The following is an 18,995-nucleotide window of genomic DNA, read 5'->3' on the forward strand; positions in this document are numbered from 1 at the left end:
GGAAGCTAGGGAGAGAAATTTCCAGTTAAACATGATCTTGAGAAATTCTTCCATATGTGGAAAAGTCCTCAGTTCATCTGACATATAGCAATACATACATATATACACACAGGACACTATGTATACATTTATCCCACATTCATTTAACCTCAAAACATAAAATAAATTCTTTTTTTCCCCTCCCTAAGCAAAAGCTAGAAATAACAACTCTACATATAGAATCCATCTTCTGGGGGCAATGGAGCAAGTTAAACCCCTCGTCTGTTTGTTACAATTCAAAGGGCTTCATTTTGGCTAATCTGCTGGTGAAAGTGCAAGGAAAGCAGGACATCAATCACAAACCCCTCCAGCACTGCAGAAAGAGGGCTGAGGGTGAGAGGGGAACTAAGGGTCTTGCACTGGCTTTCTGAGAAGCCCCAGGACCCAGGGAAGCGCAAGCTGGGGACTGCTTCATTCTTGGGACTCTACCAACTTCTTATTGACTAATCACAAAATGCAGGACCCAAGGACGAAGAAGAGCAAGAGGAGGGAAAATGTTGACAGGGTTTAGCAGACAGATCTGGAACCAGGAAACACGGGGCCTAGGGGCTTTTACCTGCCTCTAGCCATGATGTCAATGAGGACCTACTTGTAGGGATAGCTGGAAATTTCCCTACCACATGAATGCTCTTTAAGACAATGTCTAATTCTACCTGAGAGCAGGTACCCAAGACTCAGGTATGTGCAGAATGGATGGACAGAGGTGAGAGGGTAAGAGGACAGGAAACCTGTTTTTACTTTCTGAGCTTACTGGACCTTACAGATCCAGTAGGAACAGTGGGGAGAGGATGTGTTTGGGGACCATTAATTTCATAACCAAGACAGTGAGCACTACATCCTCTGAAGCAGTTCATAGGATCTCTCCTCAGCCCTGGCCTGCATGTTAGAACCCAGGGTCCCTACACAGAAATAAAAAACAGATTTCTGTAATAATTGAGACTTGGGTCACTGAGATCATTTTATTGTATCTTGAAATACAATCTGTATATGTGTCCCATGACCCCAGTTTGAAAACAAGGCTGAATCGGTTCTGAGTTCTTTAGTGACCAAGTCATTTGATGGCTTACGACAAGAGTTCCAGACAGAATTCTATGGGAATTTTTAGCAGAAAGTGGAAGTGGATGTTCAGTGCTCCCAGATATATCCAGTGATACAAACTCACACCTCAATTGAGAGCCAGTGCATGCTGGGACCAAGAAGTAACCAGGAAGAACAGAGAAAAGAATCAATGATCACTATTTATCTTCAGACAGATTCTGGAAACTGCCAAGTAGAGTAGGTAATATTTAGATGTGTACAATCAATTTTCTAGGACTAGATCAATAGAGCAGACCCCCTAAAATTAAGAATGCAAAATGGAAAACTCAGCTTCTGCCAGAGGACAGTGACTATCCAAAAATATTCCTGACACCCTGGGTGCCCTGACCAAATGAAATACCTTCTGTTTCGCTCTGGGATCTGGTTTGTTCCAGGTCCTTGTGTGTGCAGAGGCCCACGGGTAAGTAAGCAAATAGATGTGGGTACTAGCAATTCACTGCCACTAGCCTCCTGTGACCCAGAGAGAGCAATTTCCTTCCCTTTCTGGGCCAGAATCCCTATTCACTGAAGACCTTGCTCTGCTGATTCCATGGTGGTTGGGAGAGTTTTCAAGTAAGCCTCATTTTTATTGGCCAAGGGAGAGAAAGAATTGAGAGGAATAAATGGGGACATGTGAAATGGAGGGGGTAGGAAGAAAGGAATAAAGGCACAAAACAGAAGAATGGAAATAAAGACAACAACGGTTGGACCAACTGGAAAGAGAACTCATGAGATAACATTTTACTTCAACACTGGAAAGTCACAATAAGATAAAATTTAATATAATTCAGTGTGGAAAGGAAGAGCACATTTGCATTTTAGGAAAGGTGAATGGGATTTGGTCATGCAACCTAAATATACATAGTTGCCCAGATATATCCATACCAATATCCAGAGAGGTTTGCCACCAACATCCCCACTCAAAGGCTTATTAAGCCCATGGAACCACTGATTTTTAGTTTTGTGTCTTAAGATCATTAATAATATTAAAGGTGGCAAAATCCTGTGAGCTCCCCAATCCAGTGAGTGAGCATTTTCATTCAATGAAGGAGGGGGAGAAAAGACAGAGGAGATTTCTCCTGATCACCATTAGTGGCCAGATATACTCTAGTGGCATAGAATGCCACTTGGCACCAGCCTGTGGCAGATATTTTAACAAATACAAATGCATTTTGCATAAGAAAGCATGCAGGCCCTTAAAGACCCAACTCCCAATCCAATACCCATCACAGAAATGCGAATCTTAGATGTGAAAAGGACAGCTCGGCATTTTACTTTGGCTGCAGTGTGGCACTCACTTTCATGCTATGCCTTCTTATTAATGAGGCTGGTTCATATATGGGAGCCACTAGGAGAAGCTTACTAAAATATGACTTTTCCTGGGACAATAAAAATCATAAGATGCCTACAAAAAGGAATGTAGAAAGACTTGATATTATAGATATGACTAAAGGCAAGGAAGGATAATATTTAAAAGAAATAATATATGATACTGATGATGAGAGGCATAGAGGGCATTTAGGAGAAGCTGAGTTTCCACTTGGTTTTGTACAATCAATCTTGGTTACCTCAACAAAAATCAGATCACTACTGTGTCTCCAGCAGGTTTCGTTCACGTTTTGACCTTTATTGTGTCATGGGAAATACTTGTTGTCTGCCCATGTGACTACTACTTTGTTTGAAGGAGTTCTTAAGTCTCTACAGGGATTTTGTCTACAGGTATAACCTGGACATATTTAATGGCTGTCGCTCTCCTGGGGGTCACAGGCCTTTGGCTATAAACTGTTCCTTTCTCAGGTAGGGAGTTAGACTGTGTGACTGCCACATTGTAGCACTAACTACTTTTATACTTTCTCCAAAATCCTCCTCTTGAAATTCCTTTGCAATCCCTACGTGTTGCAGATTTATGACTATTGTTGATTTCCTGGGTCCTCATTCTTGAGGCCTCTTTTAGTTCAGGGTTCTTAGTGGGATATCTCATTGTTAGGTATTATAGGCTTTGAGAAAAGATCTCAGGAAGTGAATGGAAGAGGGACTTTCATCTTCTCCTATACAAAGTGTAGGGCAAACTACCTAAAAACTCTACCTTCTGGTGAAGAATGCTGCTGGATACTAGATGTAGGTCGGTCTTATTTTAAACTAGGTAGTCTCTTTTCTTCTGATACTCTGAGAACACTATTTCTCCAAGCACAGATGTTATTAGAAAAGGGGGGGGGAATCAATGATCAAATAAGTCTGGGAAATGCTGGATTAAATAAAATTGGAGAGTTTTCCTTCTTATATGACTTTTTAGATCCTTTGATCTGCTAAATGCTTGAGGATGCTGAAAGACAGAGTTAAAATATGCAGCACTTTCCCAAAATTCTTTGCCCACCTAATCTTTGTCTCAAGACTTTCCTCCGGGGACTAATGTTCTGAAAGTTACTTTGGGAAATGCTAGTCTAGACTTATAATACTTGGATTCAGTTCCTCTCAAGGAGAAATCAAAATCATAGTAAAGGAGAAAGGGACGGGGAAGAAATGGAAAAAGAATATAATTTTGCAAGGGCCTGGCAATACTTGAATTTCCTAAGGAAAAATGAGTTTCTCTGGGCACATAGCAAAGTTTCGGACTGTTCATATTTCCTCATTTTCATGTATTCTGATCTCTTAATAAAACTCAAGAGGCAACGTCAATATTTCATAACCCCTCTAGCAGAAGACACTGTGGCTCAAACTCTGGAGTTGCAGGAAGGTCAGGGCTGGAAGATTCATGGGAAGTGGGCCAGGAATCCCTGAAAAGATCTTTCCCTTTTAAGTGATCTCAGCTAACTTGGGTACATTAATTGAAACCCACCCAAATCAACCCATGATTAAGATTCTCACACTGTCACAGGCTGACATAAGGTTGTTATTTTCTCTTAACAAGAAGTTACTACTCATACATATTAGTATATGTGACTTAACAATTACCTATAGGGCTTATAATCAATTGAGAAGAATTTCCTAGTCTTTAATAACTGTTACCCTCTGGGACAGAACTTTATAATAACTGTTATTAAAGTTATTATAACAACTGTTACTAGGTCCCAAGTCTCAAGTATAGAGGAGGACATCATTTTCTAACTCTGGAACAATGTAATCTAAAAGGGCATCTAGCCCAAAAGATCTAGCCATTTCCATTACTGGAGTCAACCAAATAACCTACCAGTGTTCCTTGTTTAACTCTCCTTCACTAATTGAAAGGGTATGGCAATAGAGCCTATAGCCTTCATGACTACAACTGAAAACAACAAAATTATCTTCCTGGTCAAGGGAGTTTCACCTTTACCATGAAAGCCACTGCAGAGTCAGTTCCTAAACCATAGGAGCTCTAAGTAAGTTATAGTTACCTTCAATCCATCTTGCTCTTATTGACATGACCCAGAAAAGATCTGAACTAGATATGAGAAGACCTAGATTCTTGTCCCAAGACTGGATAGCAAACTCCCTGAAGGCAGTATCCTGTCCTGCTCATCATGCTTCTCCCCAGTCTCTGCATATTGGCTGGCACAGAATTTGTGCCCCAAATATACTTGAAAAAGCAAATAGCTAGCAGCAGGATTCTAGTATCTCACCCCCTCCCCAGGGCAAGGATTTCTCACCTGGAGAAGGGATGAGCCTGCCTCTCTATCCATGGGTTGCTGAGTGCATTCACTGAGGTGGTGAATGGGAAAGTGGAAGACCATCACCGTGTCCTCACAGCAGTAGTGAGAAAGGTGTGTCCTTCCAAGGACACACCGTATCCAGACACTCTTCCAGGAATGCTAACACTTCAGAAGGGCTCTACCCTGAGCAATCATTTCTGCCCTATGGCAACCTCTACTATCTATGGACAAACATAAGACCCCCATCCCAGTAGATAAGATATTCTAGCCTGTGATTACAGGTTTCTGGAATAGCAGCAGAAGGCCATTTTCATAGGAAGTATCATTCGTGATGCAGGTAAATTTGACCTGGCATCCAATTTCCAACATGACATATTAGGACATGTATCTCTATGATGAGACAAACCATCTGTTATCCTGTGTGACCACTCCTCTAATTTAGCTCCTAATGCTTTCTGCCTTTATTGTGCTCTCTGCTCCTGTCTCTCTGGTGGAGAGGGGAAGCCTAGAGTGGCCTCCTGGCATGTGTGCTTAAAGGAATGGCTACCATAAGGTCTACAGGCTTCCCGCCGATAAAACCTCACACTGACATTTGATGGGAAAAGGTAAAGAGCAAAGAGCATGAGCCAAAGAGCTGGGACCAAGAACAAGAGTGAAGAGATCAAGTTATCAGATGCCAGGTACACCCAGTAGGTGAATGTGGGAGGAGGTAATGGTGGTGAGAACCGAATAAATAAACCCAAAACCAAATAACAGTTCAGATACAAGATAATGACATACAGTTAATATGTCTCTACTTTCCAGATGTCCAAATCAAGATTCATTTTTGAGAGCAAAAAAAGATAAACTGGTGCCTAAATGTAGACGTCTTCTGCAAACACTTTCTGCAGCGTTGGGGGCTCTGAGGACAAATGCTTCAGCATGCAAGGGTCTGGCCAAGCCCAGGGGATAGGGAGCCTCTTGGTCTGGCTGCCTCCCTGTGCAGCACTGAGGAGGGCTTCTAATGTTCTGCTCTATATAAATAGTGCCCCCTGGAGTTGTACTCCTGGCAAAACGACCTGGAAACTGAATCTTAACTTCTCTGGGATACCAGTGACAACAAGATGAAAACAGAATCATCTGAAAAAAGTTTTAGGAGCATAACAAGCCCCTCCTTCCCCCAACAATGAAGCCCCCTCTTCACACAGGTAACTGTACCAAGCCCTGTCCAAAGACATCCACACTTACTCAGAGGCTTCCATTCCTTTGCCCATCGCCCCGCCCCTACTGAAAGGTAGTGTAGAAAGTATACTGGGATCACCAAGCACAGTAAAGGAAGAAGAACTGCCTATACTGACTACATTATCCTGATAGTTTCATTAATTTTCTAATGTGCCTAAGATTCACCTTCAAGAGTTTTAATACCATACATTATAAATAGTTTTTATATTTGGTGAATGAGTGTGAATATAGTGGAAAATTAGATGATTTTTATTTTTGTCAATTGAGCTTTTCAGTGGCTTCCCTGAGTGAAGGGAGAAGATAGGGTTCAAATTAAATAAACCAGACTCTTTGACTTCTCCAGCAAAATGGATTTCTCTTCTTGTTGTTTTACCCCATCCTTAATTTGCATCACTAAAGAATTTACTAGGAAAGTGCTCAGCAAACTGGAGGCTTCTCTGGTGGCCAAGCTCCAGGAAACAAAGTGCTTTCTTTTAAAACTCCGAAAAAGAGAGACATTCCAAAGTAACCTGCCATGAGATACCAGCAATAGACTCTTAACTCTATAAAAGAAGAAAGGAGGAGAGGAAAGAAAACGCCTAGCACAAATGAGAAAAGACAAAACCTTAAAGAGGAAGGAGAAAGGAAAACATTTAGATTCCTTGAGTGATGGAAATAAATACCAAAGCTATTAGTTTCAGTTCAAAGAACGTATCACTTTATGCTGTTTATTATTTCTTGGGGATTATTTATTTTATCTTAAAATATCCAAAGGGTAAAAGGGGTCCTGGAGGTAAGCAGCAATGAAACTGACCTGGTCCGGAGAGGGCCTGTGATTGGAATGTTGCGACCTCCCAGGAGATCGATGGTGGTGGTGGTGGTGGTGGTGGTGGTAATGGTGATGGTCTTCATCATAGTTGTCTGCCATCAGCTTCATTCTGTTCTGGGTCTGTGCAGAACAAAAACCAGGAAAGATTCCATCAGGAGCTAGAGGACCAGTCAAAGAGACTCAGGGCATAAGGACAGCACCTCTAGGACTCCCTTTGCTCTTAACCCAGAAGTTATCATTTCTAGTTATATTAAAACTCAATAAAGAGAACCATGCCATTAAATTGGTGAAGGAGGCTTTTGTCACACCCTTGAAGTTACTATGGTACATCTGTAGATATCAAGGTACTTCCCCCTTGTGACTTAAAAGAGAAAAAAATGGACATATGCTAAGGCACTTGTTTCACATTATCAAGCAATGACAGAGAACCAGAGTAAGCTTGCAATTACAAAGTGCCAACACTCACATCCTACACTCCAGAGCAAGCCAGAGAAGGAAGCCTTGATGGAAGAATGGAAAAGGATGGATGGAGACACAGAGCTACAAACAATGGAGTCACAAGACAAGGCAGGGAAATCCACTCGAAAGCTGCCAAATGTGAAAATACAGATGGAGATGGTTTATTGCTATGATGACTTCTTGGGAAGGGCTCTCTTTGGACATTTTAACTGATATTATCCCTTGAGGGAATTGAGCAAAAGGTTCAAAGTCCATGCAAAAAGGGCTGAGCACTTCAATTTACACCTCATGAAGTTCGTCACATGAGGCAAGTAGGTATCATAGTTAAACAACCTCCTGTCCCCCGACACTCATAGAATTATATTGCTCTGTTATGCAGGGCAAGAGATGGACCAGAGGGAAGTGACTTCACAGGGCCACAAAAATCTAGAAAAATTCTCAAGGACTATGGGGAAAAAAAAAAGTGTTAAAATTACCCAGCCCAGAAAGTCAAGAAATCTGGGGACAGGTCTGCCTGACTCTTTGCTGATTGTGTTGCATCAAGAAAGTTATCTCAATGCATAAATCTCAATTTCCTTAAGTCTAAAATGGGAGTAATCAGTCGTCTCTCCTTCAGGTTGCTGTGAGGAGCAAGTGAGATGAAGGGCTTCGAGTGTCAGTCCAGTACCTGATATGTAATGAGCTGACAGTAAAAGCCAAATACCATTACTACCATTATTGCTGGTATTCTTGATTGCTGTATGAAATTTCTCCTTTCTGCATGCTCCTTTGCTTTGCCTCTCCTCCCAATACCTCCCCTGGACCCTTTCTTTCACCCTGTGTGTTACTAACTCCTATCATTTTCTCTAGGAATCTTTTTCTTTTTTGGTGCTGGTGATGGAACTAACGTAGGGCTTCACACATGCTAAGCACATGCTCTACCACTGAGTCACACCCCAGCTCCTGGAGGAAGCTTTTCTTTCCCCCACCCTTTACGCTGGGTGGCACGTGCTTCCTGCTTACCATAGCTCTCTGACCATGGATTTATCTGTCCATCTGCTGTTAGACCTCAAGGCTGTTTCTTTCATCTGCATCTCCCCACAATCTAGCACAGGGCCACGCAGAAGCAGATATTCAATGCATGCTGCTATAATGAGTGACTGAAGAATGGCTTTGAAGGATGCTGCCATCCTAGAGAAAAACTGCACGTGTTGTGCAGGGGAGGTCATTGAGAGTTGAGGACACGGCATGAGTTTCCATAACCGTCCTGCTGGAGGCCCCAGATGAAAAGAAGCCATCAGCACCTTGAAAGAGCCAGAAGTCAGGGGTTGGCAGGATCACCAACTGGTTGGAGTTTTATTATGTAATATGAATAATTCTCTGATAAATAAAGAGAACTCTGGCCCTAACATGGAGCATTTTTACAGTATTTCCCCCTACAAGCTAACTTACTCTCAAAACTTTTCTGGGAGGAATTATTAATTATTATCCTCCTTTAGCAGCTAGAAAAGTAAGGCATAGATTTTAGAGTAATTTTCTCACCATGGGACATGGAGATTTTCTGGGTCTTCCAATCTTCAGACTATAGGTTTTTTCCCATGCCTTGCTGCTAGCAGAACAGGCAAACAGCTCGACAGGTAGAAATAGCTTTCCCATAGATGATTTGGTTCTGTTAAGTTTTGGAAACACCTCACAACCCAATTCCACCTGCCAAAGGATGTCTCATGATTTATTTGTTCCATCTTTTAAAATGTGTACAATATTTGGAAGGTCCCAGAGTGAATATAAAAAAAATGCATGTATATGATAAAAACAATAAAAACATAGGAAAAGATCCACTTAAAAATTAAAAAAAAAAAAATCCCAGGCAACCTTTGGCAGCTGATAGCATTTCCATCTTTTCCTTGTCCACTTAATGTGTCAGAAGACCCAATGGACAAGTTAGGCCTTGTGAGAAAGAGCAGGGCCATGGAGCTCTTGGGGACCAAGTGCCGAAGATTCCTCTCAGTCCTGCCGCCCTTGAACATGGGATTCTGAAGTTCAATGTTCACACCTAAAATTCCAGTTTTGTCACGGGAGAATGTACTTTTGAACTCACAAACTAATAAATCTGGAATTGTTTCTTCTAAATAAAATTGTGAGAGCCTGAAGGGAGCTGTGAGATCTTCGATGGTCAAGGAGGAAGGGACTAGCCCAGGCATGAATGATGGAGCCCAAATGAACAAATAATAACTCTGCTATTGTAAACATTGTAATGTCCTTATCCTTTGGGGAAGCTCCTGTGATTTCATGAGATTATTTTCTTACCAGCAACAAGCCTAAAGTTCCCTACCTTTGAACTGTATCCCATAAAAGAATGCACAAGCTAAACAAGATGCTATATGCAGTCCTAAATGTGTCCGCTGAAACGAGGTGTTGGAGAGCAGGCATGTCATGGGATAAAGACTGTAAATGAATGATGTCATCTTTCCAATTTGGTGCTGAAATATAAATAAACCATGTTGTTCATGTGAATACCAGATCTGGGGGAAATGTACACAGAGCAATTGTGAACGGAAGAGGCTCCTTTTGATTAGTCTGGGCTGGGAGAGAAGAGTGTGAAACAGAGATGAAAAATGAGGGTTTGGTCTGATACTCTGGACCATTTTTTATTTATCTTGCTTGTAACACATCCCCTAAACTGTGACTGATTTCTTACAGGCTGGTTGCTAGTGTTCTCTCTCTCAAAACAATCTGACCAATCTGGCTCCATTAATTCAAATTGCAATTGGACCTCCTTTTGATTTTTTTAAATTTTTTTCCAATCTGTACTACCTATCCTCACCTCCACCCAATGATATTGGTTTCCTAGCATATAGAGAATGATCCGGAAGGATAGGAAGTCACAAATAACACTCCCTAGTAGTCAATGGAAGAAAAACTGTAGAAAGTTTTAACAGGGATTAGAATAAAGATATTATCTGTAGTTTGACCAGGTGACCCCAGATATAATGGGTCACATCTCTGAAGCCATCAGACTTACATGAGACCGGACAAAGCCTTAAGCAGCAGATCTTCAGGACTGTCCTCACTGAAAACCTAAGAAAACTAGTTGCAAGCTGTAGAGAGACAGTTTCCCACAGCGTAGCCCCTGGACGGTAGGGACTCATTTAGTGATTCAAGAAAGTCCACTTTTGCCGGGTGTGGTGGCTACATGCCTGTAATCTCAGTAGCTCAAGAGGCTGAGACAGGAGGATCATGAGATCAAAGCCAGCCTCAGCAATGGTGAGGCACTAAGCAACTCAGTAAGACCCTGTCTCTAAATAAAATATAAAATAGCGCTGCAGATGTGGCTCAGTGGTCAAGTGCCCCTGAGTTCAATCCCCTGCACAAAAAAAAAAAAAAAAGAAAAGAAAAGAAAAAAAGAAAGCCTACTTTTTCCTTCTTCAGTATCCACCAACCTGCTAACTTGATGTTTTTGCCTTTGGTTATCTCATTTAATCCGGTTTCATTCTCTGTTTCCTCATTTTTCCAGGCAAAGGTTTGTGTCTCCAGGGCCTTGACCTCCTAAGGATGCTCCTGCTGCACTGTTGCCTCCCTTCAGATGTGAATGTTCTGCAGCCAGAGTAACATCACATGCTGTGCATTTGGCTCTGCAGAGGCTCCCTGCTGTCCTCAGGAAAAGAGCCCTGTTCCCCAAGTGCTTACAAGTCTCTGGCAGGTGACTGCTATTTCCCTCTCCAGCCCCACCTCTCTCTCTCCTTCCTCCTTCCAGCCTTGGGACAAGTCTGTTCTCTGTTTCCGCTGTGCCCTTCATCCTCTAGCCCTTAAACCTAAGTTAGACTCATTAGTTCTTCAGGTCTTAGTGTCAACATCATGACCTCTACACACACCTTCCCTGAGCCCACCTCGTGAGGGCTTATGTGATCTTCCATTGCTTCCTAGGGAATCCTTTACCACACACCTCCCCGCCCCACCACCACCCTTTGCCTTACAGTGCTTACCTCTGAGAATGGTAAACAATTGCATGTTTGCTTGGATTTCTCTACCACCAGGCTGAAAGTCTCTCAAGGGGAGCACTATGCCTGGATTTCCCTTGTACTTGCCACCTGGGGCAGAGCCTGGTGTAAAAGCAGTAAGGAAATGTGTCTCAGCAGTGCATGCAGGTAGGAAAGAAGGAATGCAGAGGGCACCGGTGACTTTGGAACAGAGAGGGAAAACCATACAATGAGAGTCTGTGATGAACCAGTTCAGTATTTAACTCTTGATGTGATAGTTTAACTTTTCCTGTTGTGTATGGTTTTGGTGGCTGTTCTTGGGAGTGGGGAGAGCAGGGTGAAATGTGTAGGGCAAGCCAAACTGGGCTTCTTCAAGAAATATTCTATTCCTCAGTAAACTGGATCCGGCGACTTAGTCTTATACTTGCCCACTTGCTCATCTCATTAGGAATAAGGGGAACTGGTGTGCTCTTGGTGCATTTTCTTACTATCCCCAGCCTTTGGAAGAGCAGGGGACTTTGGAAGGCTTTTGTTAAGTGCCAAAAGTCAACCATGGAAAACAGAAACTTTATCCATTAACTAAAATTCCTGATAGACAACATCTGTGAAAAGATGCCAGAGACTGCATCTCTTTTGACATTTCTGAAGAGTTTATCCAAGGAGCTCTTGAAACTAAATTAAAATCCTTGATTGACTAGTAATTGGCTCAATAGATTAAGGGCAATATGTAGCTATAAAAGTGTGATATTAAAATGGCCTTTAAAATATTTTAGCAAGGTGGCAATAAGAATCTATGCTTTGATAAGTCATCTGGATCAAGTTAACAATAAAATCTTCATGAATATGGTTTAAATAAGAAAAAGAGATGTATAATAAGATTTGCTGCCATGGGATATGAAGATATACTATACAATAGCAATTACACTACTATCAAAGTTTTATTCTCCTTCTTTTCCACCAGGGACATACAAACATTCCAGGACTCCTCTACTTGTCTTGCTTCTGCCTAATCAGAGCAAGGTAAGCAGTTCTCATCTGCAAGTAAAAGATGGAACGCCTGACAGGAAAGAGGAGAGGTATTTTCTGAGCATCCAGTAAGTTCCCATGGCAATGAATCATAATCAGGTAGACTGTGGGTTCCAACGCTCAAGTCATGATTGGAAGACAAAATGAAGCAAGAGGATGAAACACATTAGCATGATAGTCTCCAGCTTCATCCTTTTACTGGCAAATGCCATAAGTTCATGCTTCTTATGGATGAGTAATATTCCACAGTGTATATATACCACATTTTCTTTATCCACTCATCTATTGAAGGGCACCTAGGTTGGTTCCATAGCTTGTCTATTGTGAACTGAGCTGCTATAAACATTGATGTGGCTGCATCACTGTAAGATGCTGATTTTAAGTCCTTTTGGTATATATTGAAGAATGGGATAACTAGGTCAAATGGTGTTTCATTCCAGATTTTCTGAGAAATTTCCATACTGTTTTCCAGAGTGGTTGTACCAATTTTCCACCTAAAGCCCCTGCTTCTCTCTCTCTGCCTGAGGTCTTCTTTGGCCACAGGTACAGACTTGGAACAGGGTCCATCACAAGTGCTGGGGAGCTCAGGCCCCTGGATTAACTCTTAATCTGTGAGGGAGGGAGGGATGGAGAAATAGCATCCTGGCTCCTGAGTGAAACAAGACTGTGCTGTGCTGCAAACTCTCTGATGATCACGGCAGGAAATCGCCCCTAAGGCTCCCTTCCCTGGCCTTTTCTCCTTCCCTGTCTCATTTCGCCATTTTCTCACTGTGCTTTGTGTAGTCACCTCCCAAATACACTTCCTGCATCGAATCCTTGTCTTGGGAACTTATTTGCAGGAATCCCATCTAAATCCCTTGTTGGGTGATTTTCAAACCTGTACCTAACTTTTGCATAGGACAAACATGCCTGTAACTTTCAGGTTCCTTTCCATAGAAACTCATTGAGATGCCTCATCGTCCAGGATGATAGAACTACCACATTCTCAGGAGAAGTAACATCTTCCTGGCACGAGTTCTGTCTTGACAAACATTTCCTCTGAGACTCAAGACTGAACTACTTTTCCATGAGCCTCAGTTTCTGTGTCTATCAAATGGGCAACTGAGGGAAGAAAGTCTTCAGCTTGGATCAAATACCATATGGGGAGATGCTATTCTATTCTTCTTATTCCTGACTGAACATTTTGGGCAGTTTAATTGTTTTTTTCTTTTCTTTCTTTCTTTTTCTGCTAAGATTAGATTATTCTGTTAAATTGCTTCCTGCTGCCACCTTGGGAACCCAAGGAGTTCCTTCGAGGTTCATGGACAATGATTACAGCTGGAAGCCTCACCTTCCCTATTCCGCCACCAGCCAGTGCAGCTCGAGGGGGCGGGGAATTATTTATATAGAGAGAGTTCTATAAACTCTGTTCTAATATGGAGGTTAGGTTCCTTGACAGTGGGCAGAAAGAAGACTGGCACTATGAGATAGAGCCACCTGTTAACATGGACTGTATCAACCAATGCTTACCCAGCCCCTGATGGGTGCCCACAGAGCTCTGCTGTGCGTTTAGTCAGTCACACCAACTCTACAACATAGACTGGGGTGGGGGACTGTACCCAAAATCTTTAATAGCTGCTGTGACAGGTGCAGAAACCTGTGAGAACAAAAAGCTACATGAAACATAGGTCCTGAATATCAGCCTGGTGGAGGCTGTTATCCCCGCTATAGAGGCGAAGAAACTGGGGCTTTGAGGGACTAAGAAACCTGTCTGAACTCAATAACTGGTAGATTTGGGATTCTAACTCTAGCCTCCTATACAGTACTGCACCCTGCTGCTCAGATCCATGAGGACTGGCCCCTCCACAAGAAAAGCAAGATTGATTTGGAAATGGGCACTCTGAGCACTAATTCAACCAGAGCTTAAAAAAGAAGCAGCTCACCTTTGATTTCAAAGTTCTCTGTGAAAAAGTTGAAATTCACATTACAAAATCTCAATGGAGCCCCAGAGGAGTCCATGTTGCTGACCAACCCTAATATAAATTCAAAAGTCATCATCTGCAATGCACACTAACTCTTCATGCTTCAACCAACACTACGGTTTGGGCTCTGGGCTAACACACTAGCAGCTGCAGACAACCCAGGAATTTCTAACATCCTGAGCACCTCTGCAGGTGGTGGAGTCCAGGGGAGGGGGAAGGCCCTAGAAGTTTCCCCCAGAAAGTTACTTAGTTAAGCACAGGTCTGTTTAATTAAGTAGTGGGCAGCACATGCTATACTTAGCTTTTAAACACTTGTAAAGTCCTCTTCATTCATTTATCTTACTTGTCACTGACAAGCTCCTCAAGGACTGTAACAGTATGCAGAGCATGAAGAGCCTGGGTAAACAACACATATTTTATGTGGAGTCTAAACTGTTTCAGCTCAGAGAGTCAATAGAGGGTCTCAGAAAACCCCAGAATCTTCACTAACCCTTGCATGGTTTGTTAGGAGTTCTTTTTAATAAAGCAGACTTGAAATTATAATTCTATTTTTTTAAACCAAAGTGTGTGTGTGTGGGGGGGGACACAGAAAAAGTAAAACAGGGAAGAAAGGGGAACAGAAAGGAAGTAGAGAATGAAGGAGAACAGAAAGACGGAAGGAAGGAAAGAGGGAGGGAGGAAAAAAGAAGAGAGGGAAAGAAGTGAGAGAGCAAGAAAGGACACATCAAGAGGAAAGGGGAATGGAGAAAATAGAGAAAGGCATAAAAGGAGGGAGGAAAGAAAAAGAGAATGGTACCACAGATGCTGGATTCAGACTCTAAACCTGTGCTGGAAAAGGAGGTCAATATCTTCATTCAACACATAATTCAGCAAATATTAACTCATTATTCCTGGCTTGGGAAGAACTGGCATCACCAAATCACCTTCCTAACTAACGAATGGAAAAAGAAAACACCGCAGGGCCTGGCCTAACAGAACTAGCGAGCAGAGGGTACACTGACAGTGTACATCACTCTTCTAGGAGCGCTTGAAGTTGAACAACCCAGGAAGGCACCAAGAGAGCCTTAGACAAGTCAGGGATTCATGCAAACGTATCTATGGATCCTTGGAGGTCAGATGATTCACAGGAAAGAGATGGACTTTCCAACAGTTTTGTATTTATTTTAAAATGTATTACAATACATCAAAGAGAAGGTTCATGGCTATTATGTCTTGGGACATGGACAAGGAGAAGGTGGTGTCCTCAAAATGACTGACACTTGAGAAGCAACAGAGAATGGATGGCAGACAGTAGAGACCAGACACGCAAAGCAGCCCAAACACATCCTAGGGACCATTACAGGACAGAGGAACATTCTCCTACAGGGGCTTTGGTCTCTGCAGAAGTGGAAGCCAATGCTATCTGGGTTTGCTTCCAGTTCTGAAGCTCAGGTGAAGGGCATGAACCTAAGACCTCTCCTGCACCTCACAAGCTACAAAACAAAACCAATGACAGCAAGAGAAGGAAAGAAGAGATGGTGTGAGCATTGCAAAACACGTGGTGGGGCTGCTGGTCATGCTGAGCACCACTCAAGCCCCAATCCCTGGGAGAGGGCTAAGGAGACAAGGAGGAGAGGTCTGGCAGGGCTGAGGGGGCCTGGCAGCCAAGAGAGGGGCAGGCATTCAGGAGAAACCGCTAGCGCCTGGGACAGGGAACAAATCCTTCTCCCCAGCTGTTCTTCTGCGTGGGTAAGACAACTGGAGAAAATGTAAACACACTCATTAGTCGTTTTCCAATCAGTTGAAAAACAAATGGGGAGAGAGAAATGGCAGTGAGCGTCCCAAATTCCAAATCTCTGAAGCATTCCCTGGGGCATTTATCTTCTCTTTGGTTGCTGGCGCTGGCTTGCTGTGCTGTCCTCCCTCTCTGTTTGGATCGCAGCACCCTGACTGGCTTTATATGGCATACGCTGAACCTACCCTAAGTGGACTGATTTAGCTCTACATGGAAGGAGAGTCTGAGTCACATATTCCACTCAAGACAGGTCTCCACCCCCCACCCTGCAAGACACCCAGACAGCTCATCATCTGCAGGTCTCCTCACAGGCTCCTCCCAGCTGACATCCCTCCAGCACGCGAAAATGGAAGCTCATCTGTAACCACCACCTCTTCTCTTGCCAGAACTTGTCCCTGAAGAAAGGCAAAGAGGAGCTTCTAAGTTTGGGAATCTCACAGAAATTCAATTGTCAGAAAGGATGGATTTCTAACTTCAGCTAGAAACATCTAATGTGTTGAGTCGTGTTGTTGTCCATGTTGCTCCCACCAACACATCAGACTGAATTCACAGAATGGGTACATTTTTAAAGGAATTTCAGTGATCTTTTTAAGACAGGATCAAAAAAGTCTGACTTTTTATGACATTGCCATTGACATAGCACAAGTAAAAAAAAAAAAAAGCCCAAATCTATTTAAACTTGAATCTAAATAAAAACAGGTATTAAAGTACATATTGGTGTTTCTTCATAGCACTAGGAAAAGGTTACTGGAAAGCTGGACGGATCTCCTTGAAGATTCTTGAGAATTTTAGCAACTTTGTCAACCCCTACAAATGAGGAATTGGCAGAAGAATACAGATTCATAAAATGTTAGTGTTAGGCAACATCTTCAATCAATGACCCCAATTCACTGTTTTACAGAGGGGAGACTGAGGCCACTAGAGGGTGAAGGATAGTCTTGACAGACCCAGCACTAAGCTCCAGAATCCTCCACTGCGGAAACTAGTCTCTATTCCTGTCTCTGGCCACCTTCCCACTAATTTCAATGTGTGGATGAGTCTACTGTACCTACCCATGACCTGGGTACCACAGATCCCCTCAGGCCACTGGTTTTGTGTGCCAAAGAACAGTGGTATTCACTTCCATTCTTGCAGTCTGAATAGCATCCAACACTTTACCATTTTGGTCTTCAGGGCTATAGATAGTTAAGGAATTTTCCATTTTCTTTGAGATAGAAGCCTTAGTTCTGGAACAGAGCTACTGATTTAGCTTTATAATTTTCTTCTTTATTTATAACATCTGTAAGTTTTTTTATTATAGAAATCATATATGCTAGTTGTAAAAAATTAAACAGTACAGAAGACATTATTAAAAAGAAAACCGTGCTGGGGGTGGTGGCACACCTGTAATCCCAGCAGCTCAGGAGGCTGTGGCAGTAGAATCACAAATTCAAAGACAGTCTCAGCAACTTAGCCAGAGCAACTTAGCCTGAGCAACTTAGTGAGAACCTGTCTCAAAAATAAAAATAAAAAGGGCTGGGGATATGGCTCAATGGTGAAGCACCACTAGGTACCAAAGAAAAACAAAAACAAAAACATATTCTGTTTTCCCCTACCCTAATAGCCACTCCTGATATTAAGGTTTTTTGGTCAATATTTCTAGAAAAATTTTATGCATAATGCAAGCACATACACACATTCACATTCTTCAAAAATAGAAAGTCCAATGTGTCTTCTCAGTCCTCTGTTGATGTGTTAGAAGAGAAGCTCCATGAGGACAGGTATCTTTGTTTATTTTTTCCAAAAATGTATTCTAAGTACCTTAAGCTTTGCCTACCACAGAGTGGGCACAAATGACTATTTGTTGAATAAGTGAGTCAATTATGGATATTTGGGTCATTTCCAGTTTTTTCCTTTTTCAACAATGCTTCAAAGACTGCTTTTGCAAGGGGACAGCTTTGCTTGTCCTCATATGTTTGTTCTCAGCAAGAACAAATGCTTAAACATGTAATAGCTGTTTCTATAATGTGCTAAGAAAAAAGAGATTCAAGAGATATTCCTGGCATAGAACATAAACATTTTAAACTTTGAAAGATATCGCCAAATCCCTTCAAAGCTGTTGACCAATATCCAGTCTACACTTCTCTCCTTATGCTGTACTTACATGAAATTTCTTCAAACCTTTGAATCTTCAAAAAGCCCAGAGATGAAAAATCGTATCCCATGCATATTTCCCTAATTATAATTTGAAACTGAGCATATTTTCATTCATTCAATGGCCATTACTACTTCATTATTTGTAAGCCTCATTTTAATGTCCTTTGCTCCACATTTCTTTTGGGTCATTTGGGAACTTGTTATTTATTTATTGTGATAATACTTATTTATATTAAGGAAAATAGCTGGACAGGGAGGCAAATGCCTGTAATCCCAGCAATTCAGGAGGCTAAGGCAGGAGGATCACAAGTTCAAGGCCAGCCTCAGCAACTTAGCAAGACCCTCAACAACTTAGTAAGACCCTGGCTAAAAATAAAAATTAGGAAAAAAAAAAAGGGAAATTAGTGGGGACTCATTTCAGGAAGAGATGAGCAGAAATAAATGTGGGAAGAAGAAATATCAGAGGATATTATTGGGGTGGGTGTGTGCACAGACAGGTGTGATTTGAGAATGCTAGGGAAGCCCGATCATTGGAACACATTGGTATCTGCTATGTTCACTTAAGCGGGAAAGGGGGAGGTCTTTGCTAATTGACATGAAGAGAGGCACACAGAGTCAGCCCCCTTTCTTCTATGCCACAGGATTGGCAGGTAGTGGTTGGTTACTGGTAGACCATTAGCAGGGGTCGGAGTGCTAGCCCTTAATGTGGTGCTTCACTTCTCTGCAAAATACTTTTTGGTTTTATCAAAGTCTAGGTCATCCATAGTAGAGAGTTGGGCATGTAAATGCCAAGCATTATGCATACACTGGAAAAACAGTCGAATTCAACTTACTTTCCTTGATAATAGTCCTGGTGGATGGATCCAGTCCTTGCCTCATACACTCCATCATAGAGATGGAGACTCAACACTT

The 18,995-nt window shown here is 42.2% G+C and overlaps 1 protein-coding gene across 16 annotated transcripts in view; it reads right to left on the reverse strand.

The window, feature by feature from the left end:
- Erc2 (ELKS/RAB6-interacting/CAST family member 2) overlaps window positions 1-18,995 on the reverse strand; it is an 882,113-nt gene that overhangs the window by 173,819 nt on the left and 689,299 nt on the right. For 14 of the 16 annotated variants that reach the window (XR_009227574.1, XR_009227575.1, XM_058582164.1 and 11 more), the window contains one exon: window positions 6,757-6,891. Coding sequence is in view for 12 of the 16 variants with exons in the window: in XM_058582164.1 (XP_058438147.1) it covers window positions 6,757-6,891 (135 nt within the window). In the remaining 4 variants the exon portion in view is untranslated. Of the gene's footprint in view, window positions 1-6,756; window positions 6,892-16,256; window positions 16,343-18,995 lie in introns of all 16 variants that reach the window. The other 2 variants (XR_009227577.1, XR_009227576.1) reach the window with 1 other exon arrangement.

This window comes from Marmota monax, unplaced genomic scaffold, assembly GCF_021218885.2.
Source record: "Marmota monax isolate L192 unplaced genomic scaffold, Marmota_monax_Labrador192_F-V1.1 WCK01_AAM20220418_F8-fsc00042, whole genome shotgun sequence".
Classification (NCBI taxonomy): domain Eukaryota; kingdom Metazoa; phylum Chordata; class Mammalia; order Rodentia; family Sciuridae; genus Marmota; species Marmota monax.